The following is a 17,936-nucleotide window of genomic DNA, read 5'->3' on the forward strand; positions in this document are numbered from 1 at the left end:
CACTGCGTCTTACTGTATCTCACTTTCTGTTTGCCTGTCCTTACCTAACCTGCCAGGCTGTCATCCACTCATACGCATATATTGTGAATACCACCACAACACTTTCTAAAATTATCTAGAAACTGGATCGCCGTTTAGCTCAGTTGGTAGAGCAGACGTCCCATGTGCAGAGGCTTCGTCCTCGCTGCTGTTCTATCAATAAAGTTGATAAAAGGCCAAAAAAATATAAAAAAAACAATTATCTAGAAACAAAGCCCAGCATCAGAGAGAAAGAAGTTACATATGGAGACAATCAATCGCAAGTTGTAGCTTTAATTTAATCAAGTTTATTTTGTAAAAGAATGACATTAAAGATATGACATTATAAGATTATGACACATAATAAAAAAAAAAACTTAATAAAACATTCCATTTATATATTGTTAATAGTAACCCTTACATTTTGTTTATAAAGCTGAAGGACTTTTGTTCTTGAGGAAACATTCTCTCAGGAGAGTAGGAAACAAAACCTCTCGACTGTGCGTGACAATGTTAGTGGTAACTCTGTGATCAAACATCCATCCTGTTGAGAATCATTTTGTACTTTACGAAATGATATTTGTCCTGCATTTTCTGCCTAAACCTCCTTTAAATGTCAACTGGTGTTAGACAAAGCGTTTGACAGAATAGTGTTGTATTGAACCACACATTTTTACGCAGTCTCACACAATTCTCACCCCACGTTGATTGTATTCTTTTTACGTCGTACAGCAGAAAGTGGGGACAATACTGATATAACCATTTAAAATTCATAAATTGTCGATTATCTTGATGAGCTTAAATGTAAAACTGCATACCCTGTGAGAGAAAACCAATATAAGAGGAAAGGATCACAGCATTCGAGTATGGACATCTTACAGGATTATCCATTTGTGAAATACATCAACCAAATCCCAAATTACTGCCCAAACTAGACCAGCCAACACCAAATACTTACACTCAGTCAACAACACAGCAATATTTGTCAATCCAGAATTAGCTCTGATTTTCTGCTACTTCCTACAAATACAACAAGGTTTAGCAATGTTTTCCTTCTTCAGATATTTCCTTCTACTCTAATGATATTTTGTGTTTATTAGACTCTAGGCCTCTTATTGGCTCCTGATGCAATCTATCCACCATAACCTGCAACTATTTCCTGATGACAGCTTTTGCTTGAATGGCAACATATTTGTGCACCTGCCAAACTAAACAGCATAAATCTTCCTGTTTTGTGTACATGTATGATAAATAGCTTGGATATGATTGCATGTTTGGCTAAAACTTGACTCCTCTTCATTTTGCACCTCAGAAATTAAGCAGAACATTGAGCATGTTAGGACAAGGGACTTGCTGAATTCAGGGAAAATATGACATTGTTTGAAAGAGATGCAGTCCAGCAGAATAAAGGAGACACAAGACGCCAGCATTAATAAAATCCCCTGATAACGGTTAGCTTTCAGTGCTATGTCCCTTTGTCCCAAAGCAGAGAAGTTTTACATTCTAACGACAGCATGTTTTAAAAAAAAAAAAATAGCCATAGAGCATCAGATATAATCATTTAGTGTAAACAGTGGAGACGGAGTTCCTTCTCCTGGCAACCACAGGTGAGAACAAACAGCAGTATATTGTCCGAAACGCGTTGACAACGTGACTTTGAGAATGTAGATTTGACAATACTTTGACAATACCAGCCCATCGGTCAGGACTTGACTTTAAACCCTGAACTCTAGATTCAAAAAGCCACATTATTCCAGTGCAAAACAGGCCTGTTGATTATGTAAAAAATAGGTTGTCACAAAATGGACAAAAAAACTTTGATAAATATAGCAACAATGGCAGAAAATAATATTTCCAAGCTGATAAATTCACTTGACAGAATGATTTTAAAGGCATGAATACGTCTTCTGATAACACTGGGAGAGTTTCTGCTACCGTCCTGCCACTAGATGTTGCAGGCCTGACATTTCTGGAGTAAAGTAGGAAAGGCTTTGCGAGCATCTGCTGAGTTCCCCGAGACTTTGTTCAGTATTAAAGCTTGTACAATGAGCCCGGTACCTCAGCCCCTTTCAGAGAAGCAGTTCCTTTTTAATTCTACAGGCTGACTGCACAATGGAGCTTGGCTCTGTGGGTCGGAATGAGCTCACGACGAGCCAGAGGAGGCTGTGCTAGTGTTTTAAGTTGTCCTTCTCAAAATGTGGAGCATGAAAAGCCGCCGTGTCTGTGACTTGGCTCTGTCTCGAGGGGTTTGTAAGGTTGTTTTTCGGAGAATTTAAATGCTATGAAGTGTAATCCAGCTGTTCTTGCATAAGGATTCCTATTATACACAGAAGTGGCCTTCCAGTCAGAGTGATGGTCCAGTCTTCCACGCTGAAAAATAAAAAGTGAATAACCATTCAAACTTGATAACATTCGGTCTTTTCAGCAGCCAGAGTTGTTCAACCTGAATCACTTTGTTATGAAAACACGGGGAGGCATATGAGTGGTCCGGGGGGGAGGGTCACTGAAGGTTTGCACAGAATGAGACTTGGAGCAGCATGTAGGAGTGATAGAATGGCAAATTAAGGACACATACATACAACTAATACAAAACGGGTGTTTTTTGTTGTTGTTTTTTTTGTTAATCTAAATGAAGAGTCAGAATAACAGTAGTCATCTCCAGTGAGTCATTATCGTCAACGTTTGAGGAGCGGTCACGGTCATGAAAGGTAATGTGATCAAATTTAAAAAGGGGAAAATACATTTCAACCCAATTCAGCCCAAGGAGTGACAAACATGGCAAAGGAGATGAACAGATGGAAAAGCCACTCAGTCCTCTTGAATAAGAATGAGGCTTGTGTTCATTTGAAGACAGTGAAAGCCTCATTTCCTGGCCGAGATGCTGACTGATTGAGCTGTTATTCATGCAAATCAAGGCAGCGCAGTCCCATGTCTGATGTCCACTGTGCTCCATATTCAAACCTTTTCTCAAGGGCCATGTAAGTAGTGCATGTCCTTGACCGTCCATTCCCTTGTCTGGGTCCATTCGAGCAGTTTTCAAGCATTTCCCCATCGAGATCCTCTTGTCTGGCTCCAGTGATGATGAGACATACGTAGCTAATCCTGCCTCAAAAAATTCAAACTCTACTCTTGAATCTCATGTGCGCAGCAAAGAAAAAAAAAACTGCTGAAGATGTTGACTGAAGGTGCACGAGTTGAGTTCAAACTGCACCTCGGACGGTCTCACGAGGAATTAAAGACTCACTTGAGTTACATACTGCATGCTTTACCTAAAAACACACAAACAAACCAAAAAAAGCTGCTCACATTAGTAACAACAGTCCACTTGTTCAGCAGACCAAAGCTGTCGGGTTCACATCAGCATTCGAAAGTGACAGTACAAACTTTCAGTGGGGGTTGCGATGCACTGGGGCCCGACCGGAGCAGCTTGTCCCCCCTGTCACCCGCACATGAAGGACAGCCTCAGGGAGCAGTGGTCCATATTAGCTCCAGCTAAGGAGGGCGTACAAGAAGTCCTGCATTAGCGACGGTCAAGTGTTGGTGAGCAGCCTCAGCATCAGTGTGCCCTCCTCTCAGACGGAGAACTCTGATCCGCTGCGGCGGCCGTGGGTCAACAGCAACAGACGCCGCAGACGCAGGCCTGTGAATGGGTTACACCACAGAAGGGAGGGCGGCCCGCCAAACACCGTTTTCATTCCGTCCCATCTCATGCGACGCTCCCATGTAGGCTTCTCGTTTTTAAGACGTTCAATCTCCTGCAAGACATTCAAACCACTCTGTAAATAAGATTCCCTATCAAAATGTCTGTTGCTTTGGCTCATTATTAGCATGCTAAGACACACAATTATATTAAAACCTGAGAGAAAACTTATATAAAGCATTTACTGTATTAGACAACAGAGCATGCGGAGTACACTGGATACTGACCGTCTCATCATTGCAGATGGAGTGGATCTGTGTACCAAACATTACAGCTGTGAAAGTGAGGAAGAGGATTGCTTCGAGACAGAGGAAGATCAGCAGCAGCACAGACACCCCTGGGGAGAAGTCACTGCACTCTGGTCACAGGAAGGGAGGAAGAAAGGTTTTTATTCTGTACTAAACAAGTGAAATGTCAAGTGAAACACCAACTAAAGTATCACTGCATTTTGAAGAGGATGAATTCCTAAGGCTGATGATATTCTTCCCTTCAAGAGCCTAAATGCAAAAAATAGACACTCGGTTAAAATCCTAGCAAGCCTGGTGAGCACTGAAAACAAACTGCTGGGAAATATTTCCTTGCTAAGTCACATCATCATCTTGTAGAGGGAACTAGAAGCAGGAGTTCTAAGACTGAAATACTATCTTTATTTTCTGGTTTATTCCTACAGAGACCCACAAGGGAACGGGGAAGATCAATGGCAGCTCTGTGATGACAGTGCAGCACGATTCCAATGACCCGCGCAGAGCAGCTGTTCTTACGACGGTAAACAATAACTTTTTCCACTCTACCTCTTTTAATCTCTCTGAGCGGATTCAGTCTCTCGAATAAATGTCTGTATTTTCTGACTCACAAACTATATCTCTCTGACATTCAGTGATGGCACACATGACATACTCTTTGGTTCCTTACCATTCCACTGGACTTTAATACAGGTGAAGAAGTGCATCCCACTGAGGCCCAGGGCATGGGCAGAAATCAATGCTATGTACATCTGCAGAAAGGAAAACAGAATGAAGGAGAGAGAGATAATGAGATAAGGCAACAGGTACAGGGTAAAAAAAAAGCCATTCCCTCACATCCCAGGGTTGGTTTAGATGCTGTGTTAATGTCGGCTAGTTCACATCACATTTGTTATAAAACTCTTAAGAGTATGATGCTGTGTTTCAATATGTTTGTTTTCTTTTTTTACTTTTGAACCTCTCTATGGTCATCTGTCAGGAGAGAAAACTAAACATGTCATCACACGGGTGACCTTGCACTGCTCAGCAATATATGACAGCCATTGCGTTTCTGTCATCAAAAAAGTTCCAGTCAGCATATGAAGCCATAAAAAAGTGCTGATGCTGTCATGAGAGCCATAAATGACTATGAGAGAACATTTCATGTAGGCCTGTGTCTAGTGTGCACAGCATCAGTGCTGAGCTGTGAACCACAGCTGGTTGTTTAATCATGAAATACTGGTGGCACAATTTTCATCAACAACACATCTACCCTCAAGTTGAATTTGTGGTCAAAACACAATGTATCAAGGTCATTTATTTTTCATTATACAAGCAGAACGAAATTAATGTTTCTTAACACGTATACACCCAGGAAAGAATTGTTGTGCATTTGTCAAGATTTGTGTCTGGGTGCATGCAGCAACAACCTAGTGATGATAATATGGTATGGATGGAGATGGAAAATCAGCTGGATTACTCAATGTGTGTACTTACAGTGAAAAGTACAAAGAATCTCTGATTCTTTTCTCCTACGCAGTTATTGACCCAGGGACAGTGGTGATCCATCTTCCGGATGCATCTTTTACAAATACTGCAGGCAGGAGAGAGATGTTAATGTGTCATCAACTATACTGTCTCCGTTTACACAACATAAGCTGCTATAGATGTTTTCAAAAGCACAGTTCGAGAGCTAGCGTCACAATGTAAATCTGTGTAAAACTGGCCATAACATTTAGACTGACCTGCAGTGGTGTGCCCTCTCAGGCTTAATGCTGCAGCACTTTGGGCACTTGTAGATGACCTCACCAGGCTTCAGCTGTAAGCTCTCCATGTACTCCTTGGTTGCATTGCCCTTAGGAACTGCACCCTAAGACGGATGGAAGACAGACACCGACAAATGCCTTCAGTCATATAAATTAATTATGGCATCACGGCTCATTAAGTCAAGCTGTGCTTCTTTGTGTATGCTGCAATTTAACCACGTTCTTTTTGTTTCTAGGCTTCTGAAGAAGGCTTAAAACATTCACTTCTTGGAAATAATAATTACTCGTGGTTGGGTGTTAGGTAAGATTGGATGTTATGATTGAATTTACAGAAAGACTTGGTTTGCATGTTATTTTTCAGCCTGAAAAATTATAGGGCAGATTTTAACTAAAGCAATCCCTTTAGTTTGGGAGCCTACAAAAGTGAAATTCATAAATAAACTTGAGACCTTCTTAAGCTTAATCAAACCCCCGTTTGACACACTACTGCTCAACCTTCTGTGTACTATTTTGGGCTTTGAAATGGAACAATTGTTCAGGCTGGGCTGTCAGGCTAGAAAGCACCAGTGGAGCTGTCATCACACATCTAGTTTCTTTGAGCGGGAATGAGTCAGTGTTGCAGCAACAACACTAACAACATTTGACCTACAACCGCCTGAAGCATGAATTGACTGAGTTTACCAAAGAGTAGTCATAAAATATCAGTAACACAGTGGAGAAGAATCCCTGTCGCACTCACTTTTCAACGTGTCATCACATACCCCAGTAGATACAGCATTTAACGACTGGTTTGAAAAGACAGCTTCATACAATACAAGGGGATGAAAAAGCAGCTGCCAGCGGAACAACGTTACACACTACGAAGTTAATTGAACTTTTTCACAAATCGTTGTGTATGGTTAATTTCTTACTCTCCTTAATTTGCTTACCGGGTCAGTCAACATGGTGCGCAGATGTGAGGCCAATGCCAGCACAGCCAGCGAGTTGAAGGTGGCACCGTTCAGCAGCGAGTACCAGAAGCTCTTGCTGGGCAGCAGCATGACAAAGTTCACTACGAATTCAGCGTACAGCACCAGGAACCAGGTCATGCCTGCGCACACCATCCCGCAACTGTCCTGAATGAACCACAGCGTGCGGTTTCCTGCAGCATGGCTCGCATGGGGACCCCCGACCATCACTCCGGCTGCCAGGCTCCCTGTCTCCACATCTGCCCCTGCCGACAGCAGTGGGTGGTGCTGCTCCATATCTCGCAGTCGGTGGTTTGAAGACTGCATCCTGCCCTAGGGAGAGGGGAAACATTCAAAGTAAGACTAAAATTAGGCCTACTGTCTTCTTCTCCTCACAATAAAAAAGGACAAAGATATACAGAGTGGTGATTTCCTTAGGTAAAAATACCTTTTACAACTATGTCAGGTAAAATGATTTTCATACAAACTGCGCAAACAGGCAATAACATTTACCAAGAGTCTGTTAAAGTACCCTAAAGAGCAAAAAAAAGCCAGCTAAATCATCCGACATTGACCTTTTCTTCATGAACTAAATGAGTCACAGCAATCTACTGTGTTGGAGGTCTTTTCAGAGAAAGCACACAGTAACAACTGAATTGATCACGAGAATATTTTGTCCTGAAGTCAGAGGAAATGACGCAGGCTCACAAAAACCATTAGGAAACGTCACACAAGGAATATGTTTTTTTGAATCTTATTGAAGTATGTCCTGTAGCATTTTAAACCAGAGTGTTGGATAGAAAACCAACCAATATCACCATCCTTACACCACGCTGCTGGTGGGGCATGGAAAAATGTTTGAACAAGGGTGAGTCAACCTTGGACTTGAGCATTGCTGCTGTTACTCAAAGAGACATGAGTCATAGAAGTTTCTTCCTCCATTTTCATGTCAAGGTCACAAGAGAACGTTCAGGGCCAGCCTGAGACCAGTGTCCGCAGCTTAAGATAAATCAATGGCTGCCCTGATACCTTCAGGAAACTGATCCTCAGGCTGAGGTGCCTGTGAGGAATACGGCTAATAATATTCTGTAGACCCAGTTTTACCCTCTGCTGGCTGTGACACACAAGGCACTACCAAAAGATACATTATAATCTATGATTTTACGTCCTGTTGTTGTAACTCAACTTGCAATTTACTGTTAGACTGGAAGGAAGTCAGATCAATATTCACAAAGTCAAACACTTTGTTATACAATACACCAGAAAACATTCATTCTTTCTCACCACTTAAGCCAGGAACTACTTTAATAAACTGAAACACCTCTACAGTTCATTTATTCCAGTGGATTTAGTGTTATTATGTGTATTTGTTCATTAAGCACCTCCGACAGAGCCAGATTAATGATCAGTATTTCCCTTACTGCTGAGAAAGTGCGACTCCTCATCCTATCTAAATAAGCAAACCACACAGCTCAAATTTAGAGCAGCTACGATTAGCGATACGATTATTTTGCAAACAAAAACTGTCAAACATTTGCTGGTTCAAGCCTCTGAAATCTATGAATCTGCCGCTTTTCTCTGACATCAATAAACGAGGAGTCTCTGGGTTTAAGACTGCTGGTTGGACAAATGAAGCAATTTGAAGAAGTCACTTTGGCCACACTATTGAAAAGTTTCATAGACTAAATGATTAAATGATTGATTAATCGATATCGAAAATAATCATAAGCTGCAGCTCTACTTATCAACATAGGCTTTTGCTGAATATTCCACATTAAAAAAGACTGTAGCTAAATGTATTGACATAGCCGGGAGATTCCTGTGATGAACACATACAGGAAAGACGGTATAAACGTGCTGTGCACATGTATTGCACGCCCAGTTGGGATTGGCTGTCATGACACTGTCTTAATCAACCAGTGACACATACATACAGCTGTCCATTCCTGAGATGACAGTTGGTGAAACAGTCAAAAAAAAAAAACACAACCTGCATCGAAGAATCCTGTTTTTAAGATGCTGTAACATCTTACCAGACATTCATTATTTAGCCATTATTAAGCCATACAATTGACTCAAGCTGTTAGGTAGGGGTGCTTATTGCATTTGTTGGTGTGGTGTCCTGGCAGACTCTGATGTAATGTGTTGAAGGAAAAGACTGCTTCCTTTTGCTAAGTGCTTAAATCAAATGAGACATTTCCAGTGAGATGGCTGGTGCAGAGCTAAGCTTTCATTCTTTAGCTGACAAGCCAGCCAGGCAGCCTTCCAAACACCACACTGCTGTTGGTTTCTGCTTGCATCCCAAACTTTCCATGTCAGTGGGTGTCATTGAAGTTGCTTGCAAGATGGAAATGCCAACAAAGAAAAGAGGTGTTTTGCCCTGCAGAGTTGAAATGAAACCCCAAACAAGCAATGATGTCTTCTTGACAGCCAGATGATCCAGTTAAGAGTCAATTTCAGGCAACAGTGTGGTTTTATTGACTGAGGCTGAAAAAGGTATTCTATAGAAAGAAAATCTATATGATATTAGAATATGATTCATGGCTAGCAAAATTGTTTAATACAGTAAGACAGGCAGGGTGGTGAGAGGCTGGTTATGCAGCAGATTTGTGAAAACATCTGTAGGACCTGATTTTGAACATAGTTGCATTTAATCTTAGAGCAGTAAATTGGTGTGGGTAAAGTCTGGCAATGGCTGGTGACACAATTCTCAATTGAGAGTGACTTTAAATCTGTGCTATTGACTTTAAAAGGGCATAACCGAGTCGCACTGCGTACACTGTGAGGCTTTTAATATAAATTTAAATATTTGTAGTTGGACACATATAACAGCTAATACAAAATACAAAATAAATACTGCTGTGTTAATAATGTAATTTGTAGGTGCAGTGTGTATGTTACATAAAAAACAGGTCTTCCACTTTCATGCAAACAATTTCTAGGGGTCATGGATGGTTCAGTGTTTCCGGTAAATGTGATCCTCATGACAGGAAGCCTGGTATTATGTTACACTCTATTATTAATATAAAACATATAATCTCCTTATGATTATCAGCAGCAGGTTTGTTCTCCATTGTGCATACAACAAGATGAGGGAGGTCTCATGCTGATCGGGATCATAGCAAATCAAAGCATGTTTAATGAACTGGTACTGGCTCTTTAAAGCCTAGTATTTTTTCAGATCATTTAGTTTTGACTCATGCTGCCCTGGCTGTCAAAAATGCCCCACCAAACACCATTTAACAGCGGAAACATAGACACCTGTCAGCAAGTAGGCAGCGTGTAAACCACAAAACAGCCACGCAGTTTCACTTACTGACATGACAGCAGCAATGGCAGGCATCACTGACTGATGTAAGCGAGGCTAAATTGCCTTTAAAAAGATTAAATTTTTCTCTACTATAAAGATCGAGGCTGAAGGAAGCACTGCCTCAGTTGATAGCTCAAATTCGAACATCAAAAGAGTAAGCTCAGAAAAAGGTAGTGACTGACTGATCTGGCTCACACGTTCACTTTGTAGCAATTCATCAGTGCAGCATGTCGCAGTGAAAGGGAAAAACTGCAAGCATTCAGTTTTTGAGGTTGGGAAATACTGGACACAAGAGGCTCTATCAGTACAATCATCTACTTTCAAGGCAGTGCCGCACATGTCAGGATTATAGTTATAATGAGGTCTGATATTCAAAGTCACAGATGCTGGAAAATGTTATTTTTTCTTGTGGAAAAATCCTCTCACCTTATTATTCCCAGTCTGTGATTGAAAAACATGGCAATGAAATATGTCAAGTAATATCACAGTGATGGAGACGAATGTGACCTGACAAGAGAACACAGGTCGGCAAGGCTATTTGTAGAAGCTTTATGCGTACGTGCCACAGGGCGCCTCTGTCAATTTGATTTCTAATAAGTGTATTAGTTCAATTTCAGTGTTGTTTACCACATAACACCAGAGCTGAATGGTAAACGGCTTTCCGTTAAACAAAAAAGAGCGTCAACATCGTCCTTAAGAGGACAGAAAACGCTCTTGGCCAGTTTAAGGTGTATTGATTGTGCTGTGGTCAATGAAAGGGAGGTCCATTAAAACCACACCAGCTGCCTGTCCAGCTGTCTGCCCTTCCCGGTCAGAGGCCGCAACACAAGAGCCACTGGTCCCTCTCTCCTTCCCCCTTCTTTCCTTATCTCTCTTCTTCTCTCTTCTCTGGCATGCATAACCTGCAGTCACCTCAGTGTCATCCTGCTGCTCAGATCACTTTGCAGGGTCATCAAATGCTAAGTCATAGCGAGGGCTGGCGTCTACTGTCCTAGAGAATTAGACGAGACAATAGCCAAATCCAAAAATAGTCCTGGAATAAAAATGGGTTTCGATCTACTGAGTGATTCTATGTTTCACTGTCACATTTTCAGATTGTCGACCAGCTTAATGGCCAACCTATATGTCCATCCAACTGAGAACAGTGAGCAGACAAAAATAAAACCGCCTCTTGGTGGGAATGTTGTCAAAACCGAATAAATTACGAAGAATTGAAATTGTCATTAAAACTACAAACACAGTCAACACATGTTATTTTCATGGCATAACCCTAACCCTACTCTATTAACAAGCTTTATTAACATCTATCTCTAAAAACACAAGCCATTCCGATGTTTCATCCAACAATCTTCAAGACTTGTTTTCTATGCCTTGTGATTGACAACAGTGACACTTCATTCACTTTTATTCCAACCATTATACTCAATAAGTGTTGACAAAGAAAGGCTTTTAAATGAAATACTGGCTCCAAATTAACCCCTCTGCTGATGTGATCTGCCAATAAGATGACCCTGGGCACGCACTGCAAACTGTTGACAAAGGAGCTGTTTTTCCCATTCAATGTCTACATTTAAAAAAATATTGTATGTACCATTACAAAAGGGCTGGCATAATAATATGCTAATTCCACTTCTGGAGAGACTTTTACTTGATTCACTTAGGTGGAAAAAAACGATGGCATATCAGAAATCGGCAAACATCCATGACTATACATCATTAATTTAAAGTTTCCATATCTACATTCAGTGTTGTACGCTTGACTTACAACAAAAAAAAATGCCAGAAAGAAATACAAAACTTTCAGCCAGGTTGGAAAGGACTTACACTGAAATGCTCTCTGGTAGAGATGGTTTAGTCACAATCCACAGTTTAGCACCTCCCTAGAAAACCTTCTTGTAGCATGCAGAAGTCAACATGTGGAATGTCACTATTCCAGCTGTTGCAGGTGAGTCGCTTTTGCTCTGTTTGCAACTGTTACATGTTCCTGCTCTGTGAGACTGAGGCAAATTGAGAAAAGTGTGGGGAGACATACCTAATATATTCTCTCTTTACAATAACATGCTGTGGAGGGTTCCTCCTGGACCAGCATTCAGGATGAAGTACATATGAAGACTGGAAGGTAGAGGCTGACACCTGAAAAAAAAGACACATAGACAAAATGTACTTTACCTTTTTGTTCAGAATGAATTATCAATATACAAACACTCAAATGTGGGTTTATCTGTGTATTACACACTAAAGAATTCATGAAGGTTATAGTATTTAATTTTGTTCAAAACTATTTGCGCCTATGATTGTACGAGCAAAACGCCTCTGAATAAAATGCAACACAATTCAAAAGCACCACAAACTACAGCCCCCCAAATAATCATACAGTTGGATCAATACCTCTCTGAGACAGTTTCAACAGAATCCTAACACCAAAATCGCCGTGAAGGGAGCATTTATTGGAGCCCTGCTGAAGTACGTCTGTATAAAATTGTATAAACCAGCAACCGAATATGAACACGGTTACCGTAATTTAACACATTTCTTACACTGCTTCCTCCTCAGCTGAATGACTTTGTGATGACTCTGTGTGATTTTCCTCGACTTTGCTCGTCTTCCCTTTTTTGCTCCCAGGAAAACACACCCAATCATGATGGCTATTCATAGCAATGTGGTGACACTGCAAGTACTTTCTGCTAACACTCTCTTGAGCCTCAAAGATTTCCCCTTACTGACTTGACTGTTAAGATGGTAATCAGTCATATCCACCGTGTTTGTCCAAACCGTCAAGGGCTAATACAGACATGCAGCAAATTACTGACATGTACTGACAAACACAACCTGCAGGATTGACTTAAATACCAATGAAGCTCAAACCAACAGCAGGGACCTACAGAAGAATGTACATTATTCTGTGTACACTGAAATACAGCTGTCATTTTCACATCCATGGAAGAGGTTAAGGTTGGTTATAAAGACTGTCAAAGCAAAAAAATCTGGCCAGATAATACTAAGATTTACCCAGACAGCCCATCATCAAGAGATTATTAACTTAAAGGAGGTGTGACTGAGATTAGAGCCCTTCCACTTATCCCCTGCAATGATAACTGTAAAGGTCGTGACTGGAACTGAACACTGTCCACACACACACACACACACACACACACACACACACACACACACACACAGAGAGAGAGAGAGAGAGAGAGAGAGAGAGAGAGCGAGAGAGAGGGAGTATCTCGCTAGCCTGACAGTTCACATGTATCCGTACAGGATGGTAAATCTCAAATCTCGCCTGCTAACTAGCCACTAACAGTAGCTAACACAGCTAGCATGCTAACACTGTAAACGGGCGACGAGTGCAAAAGCAGAGCCTTCCGAGTGACAGCTAAATGACATACCTTAATACTCCTTATTCGTTTTATTCGGGACGTCCTCTTCGTACATTTTGTTGTCCCGTTTGTGCTAAATTCCAGCTCCGACGTAGCCGTACCCTCAGCGGCAACACATCGCTCCAACAACGGGGCTGACAGTGTCCAGTAACCTAACGACTGAGCTTCCGGGGTTCACTTCGGCTGTTTCCGTCACTCTTCGTGAATACTCGGGGAAGTATTATTTGCTCGAACAGCCCCACCTCGTGGATTGTAACAGAATTGCAACCACAGAGCTGCTACAATCACAGTCCTCCACTCGTAGGGTCTATTGGCCAAACACAATGCAAGTAAATTTATATAAATACTACTTACCATAGATTGATATAATCTACAGTTTGTTAAAGGCTGTTAAATGCTTCATATATGATTCCATAAGGCGGGCCTGTGCATCCATACATGGAGCTGTGGATGTACGCTATATGCATCTTATTTTATCATTGTCAATTCAACTTGATCAAACTACACCCACACAGTGTTGATGAAGTGGTATTTCTGTTATCAATTGCTTGTTTGTGAGGCAAACGTCTTGTTATCAGAAGGTCACTTGTTTGATTCCCCTGGTCTGCATGTTGAAGTGTCCAATTGGGCAAGATACTGAACCTCAAACTTCTCCTGACGTGCTCCTGAAGGTCGGCACCTTGCATGGCAGCCACCACCATGAATGTATGTATGAATTACTGTAAGTTGCTTTGAACGAAAGCCTCTGCTAAATGTTATTTAGTCATTAATATTTACTATCGAAGGCAAATAACTAGGTGCAACATCTGACCTTATTGATCCTTCTCCCTACCTGACCTTGGTTTTTATAGGTTTTTTCACATTCCACCTCTGAACTCTGGTTCAGTTTTCTGTCTCTGCCTCTTCAATGAGGCTCCAGGATCTTCAATCTTGCTGTTGTCAAAGACATCATTTTAATCTTAATCCGCAAATCTTGAATCTTTTTGCCATCTGGCCCTAAAGATTCCCACACAGCCTCGTAATATGCTCAACATCATTGTTTCCCTCTATGTGACTCTAGAGCTGTGGTAGAAAACAAAGAACCAACCTTCCTACCAGCTCAGTGTGCCAGGCTGCTCTCACATCTGGAACTTCTACTCCCTGAAACAAGTTCACCGGCACCCCTTTCAGAACAGGGCCATCACACCAACACCGAGGAAACGAAACCCAGTGTAGACATAATGAACTCTACTCCAACAGTTCCATCAGGTGAACAGCTTGCTGTACATGATGTTGATGGACTCACCTTTCATCAAACTGATGGATGCTTAGCTGCTCACACAAGACCTCAGTAGTGTACAGACTCAAGACTTCAGCCTGAAAGACAACTTCTGATTAAAATGAAAGCGTCACATAAGTAAGTAGTCTAGATGAGCTAGTATCACTACTGGAAGGTGCTGTTGTGTACAGATTGTGTCTGAACATCTGTTGAGATTGTGTGAAATAAATGTGAATCACTAATACAGAGCAACATCGCCCCCTCATGGTTATGCTCAGCCAATGAAGAACAGTGAGCACCTGACTTCTGTTCATTTATTGTTCATTTACTGAATCCGTTAACATCATCATTACATCATCAGAATCATTAGTTCTTATTCTTCTCTTCTGACCCGATTACAATTAAAGGTCCAACAGGTTCTGATGTGGCCAGTGTTTCCATTAAACATCTGAATGAGGTGAAAGAATAAATAAAAAGCATTTTTATTATACCAAATCAGGAAATATTTAATGTTTTATATGTTATAAAGGCAACGTAGGGACAAATACATTATACGTTTCTTTTGTGTGAAATAACGTAATTCACAGACAGTGTGTTTACCTACATGGTGATCTTACTGAGGTTATTCAGGATATGAGCATATAGAAATCATCTTTGTTCATCCCTGTGCTACAGCTGAGACCCCAAACAAAAGTTATGCATCATCTTATTTAGTAGACTTCGGATGCATTTCATTAGTTTGTTTTTACACATTTTTACAAGTAATTCTTATAACATTCGTAAAAGTAAGGAACTATAAATGTAAAAAAAAAGCTAGTAATTGTGCATTATGATGTGCACTACCTTCACATGGTCCTATTCTTTGAGTTCTGACACAAAGTTGTAATATTTCTGTGATGTGTCGCTTACTGTATTCTAATTCTGGCTGGATGAGATTCAGATATTTCTGAGGTTTCATCATTTCACTCAAGTTGCCTTAAAGACAAATGATTTCGTGCCCTGCTGACAGATAAAATGACATACTTGAAGGATGAAGGTTTAAAATCAGCATTAAGTTGGGGCCCCTTGTCACAAGGTGTATATGTTGCTATCAATTCCAACTAAAAATTACTTTCCCTTCTAAACACATCACATTGTTTCATTTCAATAACCCAAAGGCATGACCCTGAAGATGTATCTAAATGGCTGTGGCTGAGGAGGTAGAGCCGTCCTCCACCGCTTGGAGGGTTTGTGGTTTGGTTTTCGGTCACTCCAGTTTACAAGTCGAATATATGTATGAATGTGTGCATAGCAGCTGCAGCAGTAAAATGCTGGTTACATCGGGATGAATCAGTATTCACAAACTGATGATAGATAAACCTTCACAGTGAACGTTGGCTCCGCATTAATTTGGTCTCTTTTGAGATTTCATGGACACTTTTTGGAAAAATCAATCGGCACTTGAACTTCTCCAGTGAGCTTAACTTGGTAATCAGTTATAGAATCGGGATGAATATTTTACAGTGCTCTGGTTCGCCTGGTCTGAGTCTCGCTCTTACTGAATCCTCTTGATCTTGCTGCAGTTACCGTGACCTTGAACTTCACAAAAAAAGAAAAAAAAAAAAAAACAAGTGTGAATTATTCAGCAAAGCAGAACAAACTGTCCTGTTCTCTAGGACCCTAAAACTTTAATGCACGTGACACTTCAGGTTTCATGCAGTTTTGGGACTGACAGCTGAGGAAAAAGCACATTGTCGGACAAAGTAAAATATTTAGCCGGTCCTGGCCGGGATTCTCTCGTGGTCAGCTGGGGACAGACAACCACTTGTAGCGGCATGTCCCCAGCAGGGAGCAGCCAGGACCTTCCTGGCAGCAGTCTCTGCTGTCACGTGTCTCCCAAGAGTGGATTATAAAGCCAAGACAAAGCAGCTTGTCCCTTCCCTGCCCTGTGTCTGCAGCTGCGCAGTGAAAGCTCAGGGCTTCTGCCCTCTCCTGTTCTGGTTCAGAGCCGATATCAGCTGTCTGTTTTAGAGGGAGGGAGAGAAAAAATATCCAGCAATCCTCTAAAGCAGCTTAAAGGCTGAATCAGGCGACTGAAGCCCTTTCCATTTTCCAGCACTGCTTCTCTCTCTCTCTCTCTGTCCATTATGCTTAGATAAGCATCAGACTGGCTGCCAAAAAGCGCAGTCACAGCGGCTGCATGTAAACTGTCTGCTGCGTCCTCCTAAGGGCTTCCCCCACCTCATATAGGCTACGTCTCCTATGGGGATGTACCACCATGTACAGTAGGGACTGTGAATAGCAAGCAGGGGCATTTAATTTTGTCTTTTGATGTAATCAGTAGCCTTGTATCCGATTAAATAATGAATGCTAAGTGCTCATGTAACAAATAAAAATCTACCTCCGGGGGCCTTGGGTTCCCATGTGCGTTATTATTTTGGCGCAGTCACCCCCACCGCCGCCACCCTTTGTTGACATGCGGGGCTTTTGGAGTGAAATGAAGTGAAGCAAAGTGGAGTGGAGAGCAGAGTGGTTTGGAGCAAGTGTGTGATGTGACTGTTGCCGGTCCCCCTTGTCAGTGTGTATGTGTGAGTTGCGGCAGGAATATAAGGGGGAAAAGAAGATGTGGGGCTTTGCTCACATCAGAGAGGTGAGGAGAGAGAAAAATGCATTTGGAGTATGAACGAGACAGAAAAACAAGCAGAACAGAGCAAATTAAAGCGATCGTGACGGGATACCACAACTCTAATGTTAGCCTCTTTAGCACAGATATCTGTCAGTCAGTGGAGAGTGCCTTATTTTCATTTGCAATGGGAATTACTATTATTGTTTTTAATCAACCGTTATTTTTTAACTGAGAATAACACATCTACACGTTCACACCTGGAAGCTGCTTCATTCACCCACAGTCTGATCTGCTGGCCAGTGGCCAGAGCTTCCTTTCACTTTCCGAAGCTAGATTTATCTGGGGATTGAGCCGCTGATCCTTAAGTCACAAGATCACTTCTCTAACCTGTAGGCCACCACTGCCCAAATTAAGCCACAGCTGAGCAGTACCCCCCTCCACCCACAGATACACCAGAACGCCACATTAAGATGTTACAGGTGTTTTGAAGAATAACCTCACATATCAACACGTCCCTGATGCATTGTAATCAGATTAATTAAAGATAGTCACACTGAGAAGATCAAATAGCTTTTTATTTACACGTGATGGTACAAAATGCTAGACTTAGCTACCCGTTGAATGCATATAACCTGAGAAGCTGCTGCCTTAAGGGAAGTTAGCTCCGGTAGCCATGTAGCTAGTGGCCTAGACATGGAGCTTGGAGTGTTGGTGTTCACAGCACTGGAGCC

The 17,936-nt window shown here is 41.5% G+C and overlaps 1 protein-coding gene across 1 annotated transcript; it reads right to left on the bottom strand.

The window, feature by feature from the left end:
- Positions 1-296: 296 nt before the first annotated feature.
- zdhhc7 (zDHHC palmitoyltransferase 7) lies at positions 297-13,538 on the bottom strand. The gene is made up of 8 exons (XM_030415229.1): positions 13,352-13,538; positions 11,995-12,095; positions 6,635-6,985; positions 5,685-5,809; positions 5,437-5,533; positions 4,631-4,712; positions 3,946-4,076; positions 297-3,773 (listed from the first exon to the last, which is right to left on the bottom strand). The coding sequence occupies exons 3-8, from the start codon at positions 6,977-6,979 to the stop codon at positions 3,591-3,593; spliced, it is 963 nt and encodes a 320-aa protein (XP_030271089.1). The 5' UTR covers positions 6,980-6,985; positions 11,995-12,095; positions 13,352-13,538; the 3' UTR covers positions 297-3,590.
- Between the last annotated feature and the right edge of the window lie 4,398 nt (positions 13,539-17,936).

Source organism: Sparus aurata, chromosome 4 (assembly GCF_900880675.1).
Source record: "Sparus aurata chromosome 4, fSpaAur1.1, whole genome shotgun sequence".
Classification (NCBI taxonomy): Eukaryota; Metazoa; Chordata; class Actinopteri; order Spariformes; family Sparidae; genus Sparus; species Sparus aurata.

What these genes read in the sequence shown, in the direction of transcription:
- zdhhc7 (XM_030415229.1), bottom strand. Translation starts at nt 6,979, where the DNA reads ATGCAGTCTTCAAACCACCGACTGCGAGATATGGAGCAGCACCACCCA. An exon ending in GAGAGGGCACACCACTGCAG is followed by an intron (nt 5,534 to 5,684) that starts GTCAGTCTAAAT and finishes TCCTGCCTGCAG; the next exon opens with TATTTGTAAAAGATGCATCC. An exon ending in TATTAAAGTCCAGTGGAATG is followed by an intron (nt 4,077 to 4,630) that starts GTAAGGAACCAA and finishes TCCTGTGACCAG; the next exon opens with AGTGCAGTGACTTCTCCCCA.